This window comes from Lolium perenne, chromosome 6 (genome assembly GCF_019359855.2).
Source record: "Lolium perenne isolate Kyuss_39 chromosome 6, Kyuss_2.0, whole genome shotgun sequence".
Taxonomy (NCBI): Eukaryota; Viridiplantae; Streptophyta; class Magnoliopsida; order Poales; family Poaceae; genus Lolium; species Lolium perenne.
This window is the reverse complement of record NC_067249.2, coordinates 13,853,517-13,873,658: the sequence shown is the minus strand read 5'-3', so window position 1 is coordinate 13,873,658 and position 20,142 is coordinate 13,853,517. Positions and strand designations below refer to the sequence as shown.

Here is a 20,142-nt window from a genome sequence, read left to right as displayed (position 1 = left end):
TGGGCGATCCGCTGGAAGAACTCCCACACGAGGCCGAGCCACCCAGCGCCTCCTTCCTGCAGCTCCCCTTACTCGCCGCCGACTCTCCCGAAGAACTAGCGGTATTTCCCACCGCCGTAGCTCCTCCGCCCCTCCCCGCTGGCGCAAGTCGCAGGCCATGTCGGAGCGAGCAGAGCAGGAGAAACGAAACAAAAAAATAAAAAGTGAAAATTGCAAAAAAAGAAAAACATGGCTTCGCCCTGGTTCGAACCGGAGACCTTCAGTGTGTTATTAGACTGACGTGATAACCAACTACACCACGAAACCGTTTTGATTTGATTGATGTTAGATATTATTTTTATCAATTGGTTCTGCCACTTTACATTGTTCTACGTCACATGTGCCCTAACTGGCAAGACATCGACCGGAATGTTGAAGAGGGTCAAAGGGAATTCCGTTTCCTCACATGTCACATTTCTCCCAATTCTGAGATAGAGTCCCCCCTCCCTGTTGGTATTGACGGTAGTTCCAACACTCGAGATCAAGCTCATGAGAGTGGTACACGCAAAAAGATAAAGGAGGAGAGTAAGAACTGTATCTTGGCGGGAGGTAAACACATAGCAGAAATAATGCACTACAGGAAAATGGAACGGTGCCGACGGTGATTGCCGTACATCATAATTATGTTCTTGCTCCTTTTTTTTGCGAATTGCTCCTTTTTTTTACGAATTGCTCCTTTTCTTTTTTAGTTGGCCTAGACCTCTATGTTTGCTCCTTCTTTATCAATATAAAAGGCAATGCTTGGTAAGTGAGTGAGAATATGAGTGGTACACACACTCTCCTCCACAACTCGCTTGTCTCGCCTCGCCTCGTCACAGCGCGTGCCTCGGTTTGCGCGATTGAGCCTCCAACCAAGCTTTACTTTTGTTGTTCAGGAAAATCGAGTACTTGAAGGACGTGTCATAGTTAGTCGATTCGGGTCGCTCCCGGGTCGTGGGCTACTGTAATCGACTCGAAACATGTGACATTGCCTAGGGTTTCCTTAGCCGCTCTATATAAAGTCATGTGTGTCTGCCACCGAAAGACACCTTACACACGAGTTAGGGTTTTATCACTCTCTCTGTTTGTGTCACCACCGTTGTCTACTCCATCCCTCCTGTCGGCGTGCACCAACGAATGGTAGAGCAGGTCTTTGAAACAACTCACCTTTATGATCTTGTACGGTAGAGGGAAAATTAGGTTTTTGGGAAGCGCTTCACGTGACTGATCAAGGTCTCCATCACGGGTCATCATCCATCCAAGTCGGGTGGTGCTGCATACCTCCGTCTTCGTCACCATCTAATTTGACTCATCTTCACCAACATTATCGTCAACACCGTTACTGCTCCATCGACGATGGACGGGTTGTCCCGTGATGCATTGTGTCTGTGTTTGAAGCAGATGAAGGCATTATCTTCCGTTGGTGTGGCGTCCTCCTCGTCCGCTTCGCTTCCTCTACCTTGATCAGTGTTTGTGTATCTTGTTTCATTTTGTGTTGTCTGTAATGTTTGTGGTTTTTGTTGTTGTTCTCTTCAACACCTTGTAATTCTAGCTGTTGGTGGCTTTATTAATTTAAAGCTGGGCGTAATACCTTATGTTTAAAACAACCGATCAATACGTGCGGCGTGACGCGATCTTTTTTTAGTCATGGATGTTGTAGTATATGCACTGCTGCAAATCGTGTTGATTAACGCATCTAAAATGTTCGGGCTTCACGTAATAGTAGTTCATGTTGTTGTGTTTAATATTTTTGGAATTATAGTCATGGAATTATTGACTAATTATCCAACATGCTCATCTCTCCCAACACGCTACCATTGTTGTATATTCAAGAAATTTTGGTTACTACTTCCATAAGATGTATTATGTGATGAAGGGAGTAAAAAAAAGTCAAACCAAAAAAAAGTTTTAAATCAAAACAAAGTTGTGGATTGTCAAAAAAAAAAAAAAAAAAAGAGTTGTGGAGCTATCCAGGACCCGCGCCAAAATTAGGCATTCGCGCGCACGAGGACGGACGACGACCATCCACCGCTTCACCTCGCAGCATGACCACAGGAAAATGCACACACACATCTAATTCCTCTTCCCTTAGTAACAATCATAATTATCAGGAAAAATAACTAGACACACTTTCGATCTCCTTCTCCGGCCTCCCTGGTAGATCGATCTCGAGGAGGCCGGCCAGCCGGATTAATCACTGCATCCATCTCGTCGCGCGCGTTGCATCGACAGGAAATTGATCTGCATCCATCCGTCGTCGATCGGTCGACCGTAACGGGCCATCAGGCAGGTGGTGGTGGTCGCGCGGCCGGCGGTTTGCGAGAATCCTATCCGGCGGGGAGCTAGCGACAGATGATGGAGCCAGCGGAGGGCTCATCGCCGCCGCCGCCCGCAGCGCCTGCGCCTGCGCCGCCGGCACCGGCAGCGGCAGCGGCAGCGCGGGAGGCGATCTCCATCGAGAAGGCCTTCGAGGGCAAGACCCTGCCCGCATGGAACGAGCAGATCACGGTCCGGTCCGTGGTGGTGAGCGCGGCGCTGGGCGTGTTCCTCAGCTTCATCGTGATGAAGCTGAACCTGACCTCCGGCATCGTGCCCTCCCTCAACGTCTCGGCGGGGCTCCTCGCCTTCTTCCTGATGAAGACGTGGACGTCGGCGCTGGAGCGGTGCGGCGTGTTCCCGCGGCCCTTCACCCGGCAGGAGAACACCGTGGTGCAGACCTGCGTCATCTCCTGCTCCAGCATCGCCTTCTCCGGCGGCTTCGGGACGTACATCCTGGGCATGAGCAGGAAGATCGCCGAAGGGTTCGACGAGGCCAACAACAGCTTGAACGTCGACGAGCCGTCGCTGTGCCGGCTCATGGCGTACCTGTTTCTGGTGAGCTTCGTGGGGCTCTTCTCCATCGTGCCGCTCAGGAAGATCATGATCATCAGCTACCGGCTGACGTACCCGTCGGGCTCCGCCACCGCGCACCTCATCAACAGCTTCCACACGCCCCAAGGAGCCATCCAAGCAAAGTAACTACTCCTCCTAAAGTTTCTTCGATTTATTTATGTCGATTGTTGCATGCGACATTCTGCCGTACGCGCGTGGTTGCAAAGATACGAATATGAATGTTTGAACAATATATTTGTGTCTGTGACAGGCAGCAGGTGTCGATACTGTTTAAGTCCTTCATGGGGAGCTTTATGTGGTCGCTGTTCCAGTGGTTCTACACGTCGGGGAACGGGTGCGGCTTCGGGTCGTTCCCGACGTTCGGGATGGCAGCGTACGAGCGGCGCTTCTACTTCGACTTCTCGGCGACGTACGTCGGGGTGGGGATGATCTGCCCCTACATCATCAACTTCTCTCTGCTCATCGGGAGCATCATCTCCTGGGGGATCATGTGGCCCTACATCGAGAGCAAGAGAGGGGACTGGTACGACGCCAGCCTCCCCAACAGCAGCCTCCACGGCCTCAACGGCTACCAGGTCTTCATCTCCATCGCCATGATCCTCGGCGACGGGCTCTTCAACTTCTTTTCCATCCTCTTCCGGACCTCCTACGACATGTACCTCAAGCGCACCGGACGGGCCAAGGCCACCGCCGCCGGAATCCCCTTCGCCGGCGCCGGCATCATGAACGCCAACGAGAGGCAGGCGCTCAGCTTCGACGACCGCCGGCGCACGCAGATCTTCCTCAAGGACCAGATCCCGACCTCCGTCGCCGCGGGAGCCTACCTGCTCCTCGCAGGCATCTCTGTCCTCGCCATCCCGCACATCTTCCGGCAGCTTAAGCCGAAGCACGTTTTCTGGGCCTACGTCATCGCCCCCATCTTTGCCTTCTGCAACGCCTACGGCACCGGCCTCACCGACTGGTCACTCTCCAGCAGCTACGGCAAGCTCGCCATCTTCATCTTTGGCGCCAACATAGGGGCCAAGGATGGTGGTGTCATTGCGGGCCTCGCCGCCTGCGGTCTCATGATGGGGATCGTCTCCACCGCCTCCGACCTTGTCCAGGACTTCAAGACGGGGTACCTCACCCTGACTTCCCCTCGCGCCATGTTCGTGAGCCAGGTCGTGGGTACTGGCCTCGGCTGCATCATCTCCCCCGTTGTCTTCTGGATCTTCTACCAAGCATACGACATCGGCTTGGACGAGGGCTACCCTGCCCCCTACGCCAAGATCTACCGCGGCATCGCTCTCCTCGGGACCAACGGCTGGAACGAGCTGCCGAAATACTGCCTCAGGTTCTGCCTCGCCTTCTTCATCCTCGCCATCGCCATCTGCGCCCTCAAGGAGGTGGCCAACTCCAAATGCTGGTGGATCCGCTTCTACATCCCTAGCGCGCTCGGCATGGCGGTGCCCTTCTTCCTCGGCTCCTTCTTCACCATTGACATGTGCGTGGGGAGCTTGATACTCTACATGTGGCAGAAGTCTAACCCCCTACACGCGCAGACGTTCGCGGCGGCGGTGGCGTCGGGGCTCATCTGCGGCGACGGGATATGGTCGCTGCCGTCGTCGATGCTGTCGCTGGGAAACGTGAACCCTCCTATGTGCATGAGGGTCTTCGACGCCGAGACCAACTACCAGGTGGAGAATTTCCTCTCGACGCTACCAGAAGTTGTCGCCACATGATGATCCATATATCCATGGATATACATACACTTCTCAGCTACATATCCATACACGTATCATTCATTTCCTGGTTAATTGTTGTAGGGTACATAGTATGCTATATAATTCATCCATCCTTAATTCCCACCATAGGAATTTCAAGGTTTAGCCAGTACGGTGTCCTAGCCAGCTTTGTAACGTGAGTACATGTAGGAAATGGTATTTGTGTGTACAATTGTGGCATTCAACTCATTTGTTTTTCTTCAGGAGTTGATCGGTTATTCTTCATCTTCCTTACATTGTTAAGTGTAGATTCATCCTTGTCAAGACAAGACGTGTTTGCCCAAAATGTCTGTTATAGCTCACATATTACTACTATATATATGCGGTAAATAAATGAGCCCTGTCTATAAGGGTTGCGCTGCCCACATACGGAGATCATAATGGTCTAATATAGTATCTCTTAACACACCTGACCAGGTAATTCTTGCAGAAATATTGCAGAGAACAATGAAAGTTTGTGTCATCATGATTGAGTTTCAAAACGGATCCGAATGATGAAACAATCTAAAGATTAACTGAGGACGCACAAAAATTCTCAGCGCACAGAGAATACTGAGAAGCCTTGAAGCTTAATTAATGGTGCATTCAGTTCAGTTGGATCATCACCTTCTTCCGCACACCCGAATTTGAATGCGTACGGAGCATTAGTGTACTCCACCAACGTGAGATGTCGCCTACTAGAGAATTAAGGAAGCGTTGGAACAAACAGAGTTGTAATTATATGATGTACACAAGCTGAATACGATGTCAGGAACTGTAAACAGAGAGCATGTAACAAAGCAGCATTATTAATTCCAAAAAAAAATGAAACGAAATATTGCTGGACTGACCATTTATCATCGGTATGACCCTTGAGTTGGGCATGGATCTCCAGCACCCTCTATTAAGTAGACGGCGGCATTTTCAGTGACACTCCATGACGTTCTACGCGGTGTCTCGCTTGAGGAAAAGACCACCTTCAACCACGGAGGTTCACGGGATGAGGAAGCATCTAATCATGTTGGCTTTTCTCGGTTTGGTATGCTGCGTCTCTTCCTTTTTTATATTTTGCCAAAAGCCTTGAAGGACTTCGTGCGTCACCTGGTTTTTTGTCGCTAGTTTGTGTCGGACGCGACGGCTGATGCTTATGTACCACAACACATAGCAGAACTGAAGAAATAACCAGTGTACAAACATGTTCTCAGCTTTCCGGCCTTCTACGCATAAGCAGGACAGATGTTGTGAATCACAATTACTTTGACTCCTTACATAGTCTCCGTTAAAAATAACCATTCTGAAGAAAACAAAATTAAGCATTCAGTCAACTGTCCTGGATATCACTGTCACTTCGGTACTTCAGCTGGGAGGGCCCTGCTAAAATCTCATTTCTGAAGTTGCTACTGGATACTAACAATCGTGAAATTTATACTAGCTTTTGAAGATAAATCATGCAATGGTCTAGCTTGACCAGGTTGGAAAAAAAAACCTGATTTCGCAAAAAAAAAAAAGACTGTACAATTATATAGAGGGTATAACAGATCCAATAAGGTAAAGTGTGTGAGACGGTGTAAATTAAAACAACCACCTGGAAGAACCTTTGCTGTTGTAGAACTAAACAAGTCACCAGTATGAAACTGGAACTCTACATGTCTAAGACAATGGATACAAAAACAAATGCTGGTACGCCAATTAACTTTGGCTAGCTACCAGATGCACAAACTCTTCTCGGCGGCTCGAGAAAAAGGAGAAACTTTGTTCTAGTAGACCTTCTGAAGAACACTAAATAATGTGGCAAACTTTGAGAGAACTCGGATGGAACTAAACAAACAGGGGGTGTTTGATCAAGCTGTAAGTACCAGCACGGTGCAGGAAGGAGGCAGCAGCGAAGAAGAGAAGAAACATACATCCCCGATTCCATCAGCATGAATTGTACGTGTACAACGGACAATCTTGGCTGGTAGGGACAACAAGAAAGGTATGGATAGTAAGTGTGTCGTAGTCATAGCATTACATCTTGGCTACTACCGCCAGTACTAAACAAAGAGATGTAAGCATCTGACCTGTCACTGGTCGGTGGCATGACCGCCACATGGGAGGAGCTCTCTCCTGCTGCTCCTCCTGCTGATGATTCCACTTGTGCATCCTTGGATCCTTGGAAGGCATACCCGGGGTCATGGTGGCTGAAGCTCCCCTTCAGTCTTAACATGGGACTGTTGGGGTGTTCGTCCACCTTTCAGCACAGCGAGATTGGCCACCTTACCACCATAGCCAAGTGAAATCTCCTTGAGCCTTGGAAGGCAATTGATACCAATAATCCCTGATTTCAACAACGCATTAGATATTTCAATCATTTCCATGCGAGGTGAGGTGCCATCCTCAAAGTTCGCCTCTCTCAGACAATCATGCAGGCTGGCTCTGAAAATAAAAAGTTTCTTCAGATTTGGGAATGCTCCAGTTCTGAAAACTAGGATCTCACCAATGTAAGAGTTCCATCCAAGACTAAAGAGCATGAGGTTAGGCAGTGCCCCTAGTATTTCCATGGGCTTACCTTCTTCCGTTAGTTGGTTGTCCTCTAAGTGAAGCTTCACCAAATGCATCAGACTGCCAAACCAGACAGGAACCTCCCCAAGGTATCCATACAACTTCAGAGTTCTCAGCAGAGGAGGAGAGGAAACCACATGCAGCCACTCGAGTGTTCCACTTCCGTCCGAGGTAGGAAACATGGAACCCCTTACGTGAAGAGAGTGGAGTGCGGAGAGATTCTGAATGGCATCACAGAGTACATTGCATTTTTGCTTGGTGGCCCCTTTTGTTGCCACACTTAGGGTGTGTTTGGTAGCCCGGGTGAGATCAGATATTCTCATCTCAACCTAGCCAGAGTGCCTATTTCTTGTTTGTTAGTCTGGGTCGGGCCATCTCAGCACTGCCGAACGCATACAGAAAACACCTCTTAGCCAGGCCGGGTGGAGAAGCTTAAATCGAGCTTCACAACCCGACCAAGCTGGACTCAACCCGCAGAACACTGTAGCAGGCCCCGCGCGCGCCCCCCAGACCTCCACCCCCACCTCAATTTCTCCTCATTTCCACCCCCATCGTCCTCTCGCTCCAACCAACCTCCGCCGATGAGAAGCTCCCGCTCCGGCCCTCCTCCCGCCCTTCTCCTCTCCCGACGGCCGAGCAGCAGCATGGGACGTCGAGCAGAGGCAGGAGCTCGCGCTCGCACCCTCTGGTCCGCCACCGACGACTCGAGCCTCCGGCGGAGCAACCGAGCAGGATGCGCAGCTCGGCCTTGCCGCGCGTGAGCAGGAGGGGCTCGGGCTTCTGGCGGCCGCTATTCTCGTCGGCAGGGGGTCTTCTCGTCGGCGGAGGAGGGCCACGGCGCTCCCTCACGCCGCCACGGCCGAGAGCCACGGAGCCATGGCCATCGCGAGGTGCGTCCTGGCGCGTCCTCATGCCGCGCACCCTGGTGCCTTCTCGTGCCGCCGACCAAGGCCTCGCCGGCAGCCGCCCATCGCCGCGTCAGCCGCCGCCCAAGCGCCGCCAGGGTCGACAACAACCGACCAGCTGGGATTTGAGCTTTTTCCCTTTCTGCTTAAGGTTGTTTCTGTAAAATTTTGGACCGTTTTTGCAATATTTTGTGTGAAGAAGACCATTTTGCAATTGGATAGTTTATGTAAAACGGTGAATGGGTTGAGCTCAGCTTGGCACACCAAACAACATCCTTACTCAGCGTGGGTGAGCACACCCGACCTACCAAACATGTGGTAAAATCTTAGCTCAGCTCGTGTGAGGTCAGCTTGTTGGATCCAGCAGGATCATCTAGCTCTAGTTTGAGCCACAAAAAGAGAAGGTCAGTAGTACCTTGATCTGAAGATGCAGTCATCTCTTTGAAGTATTGCTCACACCACTTGAGGATGGAGCAATTTGTGCTTGATTCTTCCCAGTGCCTTTTAGTGCTAGCCTGATCGGTGGCTTAGTTTGAGTGAGAGAGTGTGAGAGAGAGCTGAGAGCGATGGCGTGTGTTCTCCTCTCTTCTAGGGTCATTTGACCCCTTTATATATGTTTAGCACTATGCACTAGGGGAACCAGCACCGTTGGATCAAAATCGATGTCTCCGATCAAGACACCACATAAGGATAGGTGGCCATTTACTGTAGCGTTACTGTAGTGCCGCCTTACTGTAGCTACTGTAGCACCGCCCTACTGTAGCAACCCAAAAAGATCTGACCTAGGAGAGCAGCCTAGATCACCAAAATATCCAACATTCTCCCCCTTGATCGTAAGGCTGATCATTATAAGCTCATTTTTCAACAAAATAATGCACTTAAGACGAAAAGATTATAATGGTCTGTTAGGTACCATTTAATCTAGTGACTATAGCACATTACTTCATATCAAAATGAAACTCTTTAATTTATGAGCTCCATAAACTTTATTCACATCATATATTAACTTAATTTACATAATTCTTTACATAAACATCATAAATATTACAGACTCATCTTTCGATAAAATGGTACACCAAGACAATAGGTTACAACAGTCAATTAAGTACTGCTAAACCAAGTGACTATGGTTCCCATTCGATCTCAAAATGAGCCCCTTTTGGGGAGATGGTGCCATAATAGTTCCAATTTCTCCAGGATTAAAAGCTTTCAACCAAACCCATGCCGGCAACATGCTCTCTAAATACGCTGGGTGGTAAGCCTTTCGTGAGCGGATCCGCTAACATAAACTTAGTACTAATGTACTTGATATCTATTGTTTGATCCTGGATTCTATCTTTCACAACAAGATACTTAATGTCAATAAATTTGCCAGCTGCACTTGACTTGTTGTTACTCGCATAGATCATCGCGGGTTGATTATCGCAGTATAGAGTGAGAGGCCTGGAAATGCTGTCAATCACTCTTAGTTCCGGGATAAAATTCTTCAACCATACCGCCTGCCCGGTTGCCTCATAACATGCTACAAATTCTGCCTGCATTGTCGACGATGCAGCGACAGTTTGCTTTGAGCTTTTCCATGATATAGCTCCTTTTGCAAGGGTGAAGATATAACCTGATGTGGATTTCTTAGTATCAACACACCCCGCAAAATCAGCATCTGAATAACCCACTATTTCGAGGTTATCAGATTTCTCATAAGTAAGCATGAGGCCTTTAGTACCTTGCAAATAACGCAAGACCTTTTTAGCAGCCTTCGATGATCCGGACACTGGATTGGGTGATATCTGCCAAGCATCCCGGTCACAAAAGCTAAATCAGGGCGAGTGCACACTTGTGCATACATAATACTCCCAACAATTGAGGCATAAGGAATTGACTTCATCTCGCAGATTCATAATTATTTCTTGGGCACTTGGAAAGTCCCAAATTTATCGCCCTTAACAATAGGAGCAAGTAGGCCGAGCACTTATACATATTGTACTTTTTCGTACCTTTTCAATATATGCTCTACGAGATAGCCCCAAGATCCTCTGGATCTATCCCGGTGAATTTCAATTCCTAAAACATAAGTTGCTTCACCGAGATCTTTCATATCGAACTTTGAAGACAGGAACCTCTTGGTCTCCATCAACATATTTTTATCATCTTTGGCCAAGAGTATGTCATCAACATATAATATCGGAAGATAAAATTACTCCCCCTGAACTTAATATAAACACAATTGTCCTTCTTATTTTCCTTAAAGCCAAATTTCTTTATGACTTGATCAAATTTGAGATACCACTCTCTTGATGCTTGTTTCAAACCATAGATGGATTTCTTCAGATGACATCCTAAATGTTTATTTTCTTCCATAACAAAACCTTCCGGTTGTGCCATGTAAACATCTTCGCGTAAGTCACCATTTAGAAATGCCGTTTTGACATCCATCTGATGTAGCTCTAAATCATAATGAGCTACGAGTGCCATAATTATTCTGAATGAATCCTTCGAAGAGACGGGTGAAAAAGTTTCATTATAATCAATCCCTTCTCTTTGAGTGAATCCTTTTGCCACAAGCCTTGCTTTAAACCTTTCGATATCACCCTTGGAGTCACGTTTGGTCTTATAGACCCATTTGCATCCAACTGTTTTGGCTCCTTCAGGGATTTCTACTAAGTCCCATACATTATTAGTGCTCATGGACTTCATTTCATCTTTCATAGCATCAAGCCATTTAGACGAATATTCACTTTCCATAGCCTCCTTAAATGAGGTGGGATCATTATCCAACACTGGCTCATTTGTATCCTCACTCATGTAGGTGAGATAATCATCAGGAATAGCAGGCTTTCTAGCCCGCTGTGACCTTCTAAGAGGCTCATTATTCGGCACATTAATAACAGTTTGAGACTGCTGATTATTTTCAACAAAAGCATCATTAGATGTGACATCTGGGACAGTCACCGGTGTATCAGCAGGTGTTGTATTAGCAGCACGTTGCCTTCTTGAATACACTCGTAATTGCTGTCCTTGGTCCTTTTGTTGTCCAGTTTTATAGCACCATCGCCTACAGAGCTGAAACTTGAGGTGCGATCTCGGTATGTACCGGAAACACCGGCTCTTGGATTACGGTGCATCGGGACATATTCTGTTTTTCTTCCAAGACTATTTCTCTGGGAGTCATGCTCCCCCTCATCATATCACTTTCCAAGAACACGGCGTGTCTTGTTTCAACAAATTTCGTTGTCTCGATTTGGACAATAAAATCGATATGCTTTAGATTTGTCGGGATAACCAATAAAATGGCAAATCGACTGTCTTGGGGTCTAATTTTCCCATAACCGGATTAAAAATCCTTGCTTCAAATAGACAGCCCCATACATGAAAATAATTCAGGGTTGGCTTTTTCCCGATCCATAATTCATACGGTGTTTTGGGCACCGATTTCTGGGAACCCCGTTAAGAATATGTGCTTTCTTGTTTTAAGGGCTTCCATCCATAAATTCACCGGTAAAGTGGAGTGGCTTAACATACTCCGCACCATATCCATAAGTGTGCGGTTTCTCCTTTCAGCCACCCCGTTTCTTGAGGTTCACCAGTCTTGAGTCTTGGGCGGCAATGCCATTTTCCTGTAAGAATTTTGCAAATGGTCCAGGAATTTGACCATAAGTTGCATGTCTGCCGTAGTATTCACCACCACGATCAGATCTTACAACTTTAATTCTTTTATTACATTGATTTTCAACCTCAGCTTTGAAAATCTTGAACTTGTCTAATGCCTCTGATTTTTCTTTGATTTGATAAATATATCCATAACGGGAGAAATCATCAGTGAACGTTATGAATGAATTATAACCGTCCACCGATCTCACATTAAACGGACCACATATATCCGTATGAATTAATTCCAAAACTCCCGTGCTTCGGTTTGCACCTTTCTTAATTTTCTTGGCATATTTTCCTTTGATGCAGTCGATACAATGATCAACATCTGCATCCGAAAAATCAAGAGAAGGAAGAACTTGATCTTTAATGAGACGCTCAATCCTCCCCCTCGAAATATGGCCTAAACGATAGTGCCATAATTTCGAAGAAGTCTCATTATCATTACGTTTGCGTTTGGTACCGACATTTATATTTGAGGTAGAACCCACATTATTTATATCATCACAAAGGGAAATTACATAAAGTTTGTCGTGTCGACAGGCAAGGCCAACATTATTATTGTCATACATAATTATACACTGCTTATTCCCAAAGTGACACTCATAACTATCATCATCTAAACATGAGACGGAAACTAAATTCCGTTTCATCGAGGGTACATAGAGAACATTATTTAGCTGAAGCTTAAAACCGCCATGAAGTGTAAGAGTGAAGTCTCCAAACGCCTCGGCATAAGCTTCAACACCATTAGCAACTTTAATTGTTCTTTCCCCTCTTTTTAGGGTCTTCCTCATATTGAATCCCTGCAACGAATTTACAACATGAATTGTTGCACCTGAATCAATCCACCAAGTATTGGTGGCATAATTAACATAAAGGGATTCTTCAACAACAGTAATAGCGTCGGTACCTCTTTCTTTGAGCCATCTCTTGAAGCCAAAACAATCCTTTCGCCTATGCCCACCTTTTCCACAAAAGTGGCAAGCATTGGAATTATTTCCTTCAGCATTAGGCGCTTTTTCAGGCTTCTTTTGCTGTGATCCTTTTGAGGATTGGCCTTTTTCCTTGAACTTATAAGGCTTGGGCTTCACATATTCATTCACAAATTTTCTATACTTCTTCTTTTGTGAATGACCAAACTGATTAACATGATCAATTCTGTCAGCCTTAAGCCTTTCTTCTTCTTGCACACATCGCGCCATCATTTCATCAATCTCCCATTTAACATCCATCGCATTATAGTTGATCATAAATGGATCAAATTGGGGAAGCAAAGATGACATAATAAAATGGACGAGGAAACCATTAGAGATTTCCATCTCCATTGACTTTAGTTTGGCGGCCATGTTGCACTTTTTCATAATATGCTCTCGAAGACTTCCCGTGGGATCATATTTTTCATCAATTAGCCTTCTGATAAGACTTGTTGCATAAACTTTAGAAGACCCTTTAAATTGATGCTCAATTTTTGCAAAGTACCCTTTTGCTGTCTCACAATCAGGAAGGGCTCCCCTCATACTCTGTGTAATGGAGCCCTTTATCATCATAAGGCACTTGCGATTAGAATCATCCCACTTAGCCTTAATAATGTCATATTCTTTCTTGAGGGCTTCATAATTTTCATTATTTTCTTTAGGCACCTCAGGAGGATCATTAAGGAGAGCATAATCAATATTGAGTAAGGCCATAGTGATCTCAAGCTTCTCCTTCCACGTGACATAATTGCTGCCATTTAGCTATTCGATGCCATTTAGCATTCCAGCAATATTAGAGACATTAGTTGCTGCAAAAGAAAAATTCAAAATGCTTTAGTAAGCATCATCATAATCATCATTAAATTTTATTGATCAAATTCAAATCAGCTTTGGCCAGAGATGAAAATGAACAACAAAATTTTGTGGACAAATATCCATCAATTAGCTTTGGCCAAATTGATAAATAGAAGCCACACATTAATAATCCTCATTCATTATTTTCTTTTACCGACCCGGTTCACATCAGCTTTGGCCAGAAGTGAAACAGACCAATAAAAGAATTTTGCAGTTAAAATGCCCGTCAAACAACTTTGGTCAGAATGACAAGGCATAAAACCACACTTTATTTGAGGATCCATAAACTTTATTTTGCAGCGGAAGTATTATCACATAATAATTATAGTGATGAAAATCACCATAATTCATTAATCATAAACAAACTTAATAATAAATGTAATAACAACATGTAAATTAACTAGGCATGGTAATTAAAAAAAAGTGTCCTAAAATAAACATAATAAACATAATAAATTTATGCAGGAAAAATCAGCCTGAAAATTAATTATTTCAGCCCCAATTTTTTTTTATTGCATAATAATTCTGCTGAACTGGGCCGAAATTGGCCCAGCCCAGTATTTGCTCCCCCTGATCCCCTCTTGGGCCACAGCCCATTTGCAACATGCCAGGACGACCTGAACCGTCGGATGCAATCCGACGGCCGAGAACGACCGCACGGAACAAAACCAGCGCGTCGTCGCCCGGCTCCCTCGAAAACCCTAGCCCCGTTTCTTTTCCTCCTCTCCTCTCCCGACGGCGATGACGGCGCGCAGCGCGACGGCGACGGCGACGAGCACCGCGCGACAGAGAGGAGGGCTTCGGCGTCGTCCAGTTCCTCTCGCCGGAGTTGCGTGCAGCTTTGGCCAGCGCGCAGCTCTGTCGAGCGGTTCCGGGCGGCGCCCTGCGCGAGGCGAACGAGCGCGTGCGGCGTCCCGCAACGGCGTCGACGGCCAGCGCAAGTCCGGCACCGGCGGCCTTCAACGGCGACGAGCGCGCGAGGAAGGAGCGCCGGGGTCCGGCAGGTGGACGGCAGTCCGCTCGGTGTGTGCCCGAGCAGAACCGCCATCATAAAAGGTGGCACCGGCGCCCGCCGTGGCCGACGGCAGCGACGACACCCATAAGGTAAGTTTCCACCGCCATGATTCTTAAATTAGGGTTAGGGTTCCGAAAATTTGGGGAATTTCATAATTTAGGGTTGATTATGGCATCAAATCAATCCGTCCCCACTTCAATTCATACTTAACCGAAACCATGAGCATCAAAACAGGGGAAATTTTCATCACTTTAGGGTTTCGGATTGGGGAAAATCATCTTAAGAATCACGTTATAGGTTTCCCCTTAAATCTTTAGCATAAACCAAAACCACAAGCTTTATTGCAGGAGGGAAACACATAATTGCTTAAATTAGAGTCTCGGATTTGGGAAAAACATCAAGATTTATGCAAAATTTGCTTCTTTCCCCATCAATTTGTTACATAATCGAAACTCTTGATCCAAATTAGGGGTAAAAACATAGGAATTTCTGTTCTAGGGTTTCTAGAAATAGGGGATTTTCTGTTGTTGCATCAGACCCCCTTTTACTTAACTTGATAATTGAAAAACCCTTGAGCCTTAAAAGATTTGTTGGGGCTAGAAAAAAGATCAAGCCAGAATAGCTTGATACTTGACATTAACTTGATAAAACAAGCATGATCTTGAACATAAGAGGGCTCAAACTTAAGAGCTAGGTGCTCTGATACCATTGTTGGATCTAGCAGGATCATCTAGCTCTAGTTTGAGCCACAAAAAGAGAAGGTCAGTAGTACCTTGATCTGAAGATGCAGTCATCTCTTTGAAGTATTGCTCACACCACTTGAGGATGGAGCAATTTGTGCTTGATTCTTCCCAGTGCCTTTTAGTGCTAGCCTGATCGGTGGCTTAGTTTGAGTGAGAGAGTGTGAGAGAGAGCTGAGAGCAGTAGCCGTGTGTTCTCCTCTCTTCTAGGGTCATTTGACCCCTTTATATATGTTTAGCACTATGCACTAGGGGAACCAGCACCGTTGGATCAAAATCGATGTCTCCGATCAAGACACCACATAAGGATAGGTGGCCATTTACTGTAGCGTTACTGTAGTGCCGCCTTACTGTAGCTACTGTAGCACTGCCCTACTGTAGCAACCCAAAAAGATCTGACCTAGGAGAGCAGCCTAGATCACCAAAATATCCAACACAGCTTGGCTGAGATGAGAAAGTCTTTCTCTAGTGACACAGGCTACCAAACACACCCTTAGTTTCTTCAGCTGCACAAGCCCACCTAGCTCTTTAACGGTTTTCCTACTGGTTCGGTTGATGTCCACGACCTCTACTATTTCCAACTCTTTTAGGTTGCCGATTCCTCTTGGCACCCTCACACCTATGGACCTGGACCAACAGCTAGATCAACCCATCTGTTGTTCAGCAACCTCCTCGGCACGAACACTAGGAAGAACCAAAGGTGTGAATACCATTGGAAAAGAAAATGTGCTCCCCAGACAATCCTTAGGATTATCCATGTCAAAGAATCTGTAGCTGCTTGCTCTAGTACAACAAAGACTATGTAGGCTCTTGAGATTACAAATCTCAGTTGGTATTTCTGTAATATAACTATCTCTTATGTTCAAACTGAGCAAGCCTTGTAACTTCCCTATGGATCTTGGAAGTTTATAGATATATGAATTTCAACAGAAAAATTCACATACTTCAGATGGCGTAGCAATCCTATGTTGTTGATATCTTTTTGTGTGACTCGGAACTGTGCATTCTCTAGATCCAAGGCTCTGAGCATTCTCAAATCAGGTGAACTCACTGGAAGTGATTGCACCAAGGGCCTCTCACCGAAAACGGTCAATGACCAGACATGGCTAAAATCCATGTCTATGTTTTGGCACTTGCTACCATGGCATGCTACATGGCGGAAGGTCTCCTCTGTAACACTAGTTACATCATCTCCTGCCACGTACACAAAATTTTCATCTCTAGAAATTGAGACGATGAAATCACGCACAATATCATGGACTCGGCAGCTCTTTACAACTCCTTCTATGCTTACTCTTGATGCTTGAATCAGGCTTCGGTTAATCAACTCATTAAAGTAAGATTTTCCCACATCCTCAATGTTAAACCCAGTCCTCACTCTAACAAACCCCTCAGCAATCCATCTTTCTACTACACGCCTCACCTTGATTTCCCAATCCTCAGGAAAGAAGCTTAGGTACAACAAACATGACTTGAGATGAGATGTGGCAAGTGGTTGTAACTCAAAATAACAATCCTCCTAACTGCTTCAAGGCTTGGGTTACTCTCAAGCTCATAGGGGAGTTGGCTATAGACCTTCTCCCACTCTACAACCTTTTTAGTGGCGAGGATACCTCCAATTGTGAGTAGAGCCAGTGGTAAACAACCACACTTTTTAACTAGTCGTTCAACTAAGTCCCTGAACTTCTCATCTTTCTCCGTGTCTTCATGCAATTTCCTACTTTTTTAAAGCAAATTTGTCGCATCAACTGAATCTAAGGGTTTAAGGTGATAGATAAGGGATTCAGGAGTACATTCCTTTGCTAAGCCAACATCTCGCATTGTTACGACTATTCGACTACCTTTCTTGTTACTACTAGGAAAGATAATATCTTCAATCCACCTCCACGTATCTAAGGTCCACAAGTCATCAAGAACAATGAAGTACCTCTTATCCTTGAGCTCTTCTCTGAGGTACTCGGCGAGGTACTTTACTTGCATCACCTTCCCTTGAAGTTCCTTCAAGCATTTCTTCAGAGACTCGACACCTAGAAGTTGCGCGATCATATCCTTGAGCATCTCTATCTTGAAAAATGACTGCGAGACTGTGATCCAAGCATAGCAAGAAAAATTATTCACAATATCCTCCTCACTTTCATATATCTTCCTTGCAAGAGTAGTCTTGCCCAAACCACCCATGCCAACGACACATATAACTTTGGCACGACCATCTTTAGTGTTGACATCCACCAGCTCAAACAACTCTTTCTTAGTCTTGGCAAAGCCCACAAGTTCTCCTTCATCGATGTTGCTAGACATTTGATTGCGAGCATCTTCTGAGTAGGAATCTACCTCATCAATGGTTCTGGAGCTCTCCATCTTGATTAAGTTGTAGTGTGTGTTCCTATTGCTCACTTCTTCAACTCTTGTTTTCAGGTTGCGAATTTGTGCAGCGATCCGGTGACGATCTTTGAGCTTCATCAACCGTTTTGTCAGGCTTTGGCTCCTCACATGAACCATAAACTCATCCAGACAATCTTCTATGTTGTAGGACAGGTCCCTTACTTGTTCCGCCCACACCTTGAGTAGCATATCTCTGTGCTTCGTTGCTTCTGCAGTCGCCAAGAATGCCTGCATCGTCTTTAGCTCGTCTTTGATGAACCTGCCAAATAAAAGTTGGAGAGAAACTTAGAACAACTTTTGATCTATGGTTCATGGATGGCTACAAAAGTGGGCCTAGTCAATAATCTGCTTTGGATCGAACACTTGATGAACTACAGATTTTTTTCACGCCGCGGCAATCTCCAACACCTTGCTTTCACACCTATCCTCGCGCACACCACCTAGATACTTCATCGGTCTAATCGTAGCCCAGAGCTGTTTGAAGTAGTCTGGGGACACAATTTTGAAGTAGCACCTACCATCAGAAGCTGTTTAGTTTGCAAATGATGGATACGCAACAATTATGTCAAAACTCATGCAGACAGCAGAATGCTAATTGGTAATCAAGCCGTACTTGCGACACACTAATTGCTAGTCTGAATCTATGGCCTGTTGAAATTCCTATGCGAGGTCAGTCGCTGAACCTGTGGAATGGGTACAACGCAAACAGCAGGCAGGTATAAACATTATAATTTGAGTAAATAAATACCTAAATCATCGGCGTCGAAGACCTCCAGGAGCTTGCGGGGCGGGGAGCTTGCCGAGGGAACTAGCTCGATTCCGACGGAGGAGCCTGAGACCGCAGCCTGCGCAGGCGACAGAGGCGGCGGAAGGAAAGCGGTACTTGATGTTGTCCATGGCCTGCTTTGTAGATAGAATCAGCTGGGGAACGCCGTCGCCGGCGGTAGATGTGCGGCGGCGCTGATCGGCTGATCCCCGGAGGCGCGCCACCGATTCCCCAAGGTGTCCCTGGACTAGTACATGGGCCTTTTGGTTGACCTCAGTAAGTGGGCCTTGAGCCCATCCTTCCGGTCGGGTCATTCTGCGTTTTTCTGGTTCGATCGGGTTATTTGGTTTTCTCATTTTTCATTCTTATTCTGTTCACTTTGGTTTTCTTTCAGGCTTCTTTTGTTTTTCTAGTTTTCCGCCGGTTTTCAATTTTTAAATTTTCCAAGTTCGAATTTTAGATTTAAATATTTTACAAATTTGAAATTTTTGAGGATTAAATATTTTCGAAATTTGAAGCTTTTTTATTTGAACATTTTTTGAATCTGATCTTTTTTTCATGTTTGAACTTTTTTAGATTTGAACTTTTATAGTTTTTCAAAAAAATTGTTTTTAAAAACATGTTTTTTTTAAAAAAAAGATGAACTTATTTGGAGATTGAGCTTTTTCAGATTTGTTTTTTTTTTCGAATTTGAGCATGTTTTGGAGCGCAACGTCTTTGGATCTGAACTTTTTTTTGGAATTTTAACATGTTTTGGAGCGCAAATTTTTGGATCTGAACATTTTTCACATATGAACCTTTTCAGATTTGAACTTTTCGAATTTGAACATTTTTTGAATCTGAACTTTTTCAGATTTTAACTTTTTATGTTTGAACTTTTTTCAGATGTCACGCTTAGTTGTCCCACACGCGCAAAGAACCACGAAAAAAGTCGACCCAAAACAACGACTCATGCGGGGAACTCCATATATGGGTCGAGCATCAACTCGGGGTATGACTAGCTGAAGACCGAGAACAGACCGTCGGTCTGGTGGATAGGCACACGGGAGCGCATGCTGCTCACCCGGGTTTGAGTCTTGGGCTCGGCGGGTGCTCAGGAGTTTTCTTCTATAAAAATGCCAACGGTTGCTAGTGTCTGGGCTGGTCTCGTTTCTTTTACTAGCTGAAGACCGACCCTCTTCATGCGTGTTGTGCAGCCTACGGTGTTTTGGAACATGGGTGCATATGCTCCCTATATTTCGAAATGCATTTTACATGCATTTTAATTTTTTTTAAAAAAATGGAACTAAAAGTTCGCACGTACATCTTCACGTGCTACGTGCTCACAAAGTCGTTTCATAAAAAATGGACTTATCATGTGACATGTGTAAAAAAGACAAAATTCAGTGCTAAAAATAATGCTTTTCACAAGATAAACTTTCTCTTTTTTATATAGATCACACAAAATATTAGTTTTTCATGAAACTTGACGAACGCACGTATATTATGGAGATATACATGTAGAATTTTTTATCCAAATTTTTTGACACTTCGAAATATGATTTTTGGTAGAGGGAGCATACGCACCCGGGAGCCGAATTGAATTTTCGGCAAAGTATAACAAAGTAATATTACTCCATTACTCTGTCCACAAAAGGTATATATTTTGGTAGGCTAAAAAA

General features: G+C 45.4%; 2 protein-coding genes and 1 non-coding gene across 3 annotated transcripts; 1 reads left to right on the top strand and 2 right to left on the bottom strand.

Annotated features, from left to right (window-relative positions):
* Positions 1–229: 229 nt before the first annotated feature.
* Positions 230–306, bottom strand: TRNAI-AAU (transfer RNA isoleucine (anticodon AAU)). Its single transcript is given in 2 exon segments — positions 230–265; positions 269–306. It is a non-coding gene; the product is annotated as a tRNA-Ile (tRNA).
* Positions 307–2,086: 1,780 nt separating this feature from the next.
* LOC127308816 (probable metal-nicotianamine transporter YSL8) lies at positions 2,087–4,907 on the top strand. The gene is made up of 2 exons (XM_051339720.2): positions 2,087–3,032; positions 3,161–4,907. The coding sequence occupies exons 1-2, from the start codon at positions 2,371–2,373 to the stop codon at positions 4,629–4,631; spliced, it is 2,133 nt and encodes a 710-aa protein (XP_051195680.1). The 5' UTR covers positions 2,087–2,370; the 3' UTR covers positions 4,632–4,907.
* A 9,821-nt stretch (positions 4,908–14,728) lies between these two features.
* LOC127308817 (disease resistance protein PIK6-NP) lies at positions 14,729–18,612 on the bottom strand. Its single transcript, XM_071822019.1, is given in 5 exon segments — positions 14,729–16,253; positions 16,256–16,816; positions 16,819–17,974; positions 18,137–18,242; positions 18,486–18,612. Coding segments are annotated over 5 exon segments (2,226 nt in total). The 3' UTR covers positions 14,729–15,977.
* Between the last annotated feature and the right edge of the window lie 1,530 nt (positions 18,613–20,142).

Excerpts from the sequence above, each read along its gene's own strand:
- LOC127308816 (XM_051339720.2), top strand. The coding sequence starts at position 2,371 with ATGATGGAGCCAGCGGAGGGCTCATCGCCGCCGCCGCCCGCAGCGCCT. Across the intron at positions 3,033-3,160 it reads CAAGGAGCCATCCAAGCAAA|GCAGCAGGTGTCGATACTGT; the intron begins GTAACTACTCCT and ends TGTCTGTGACAG.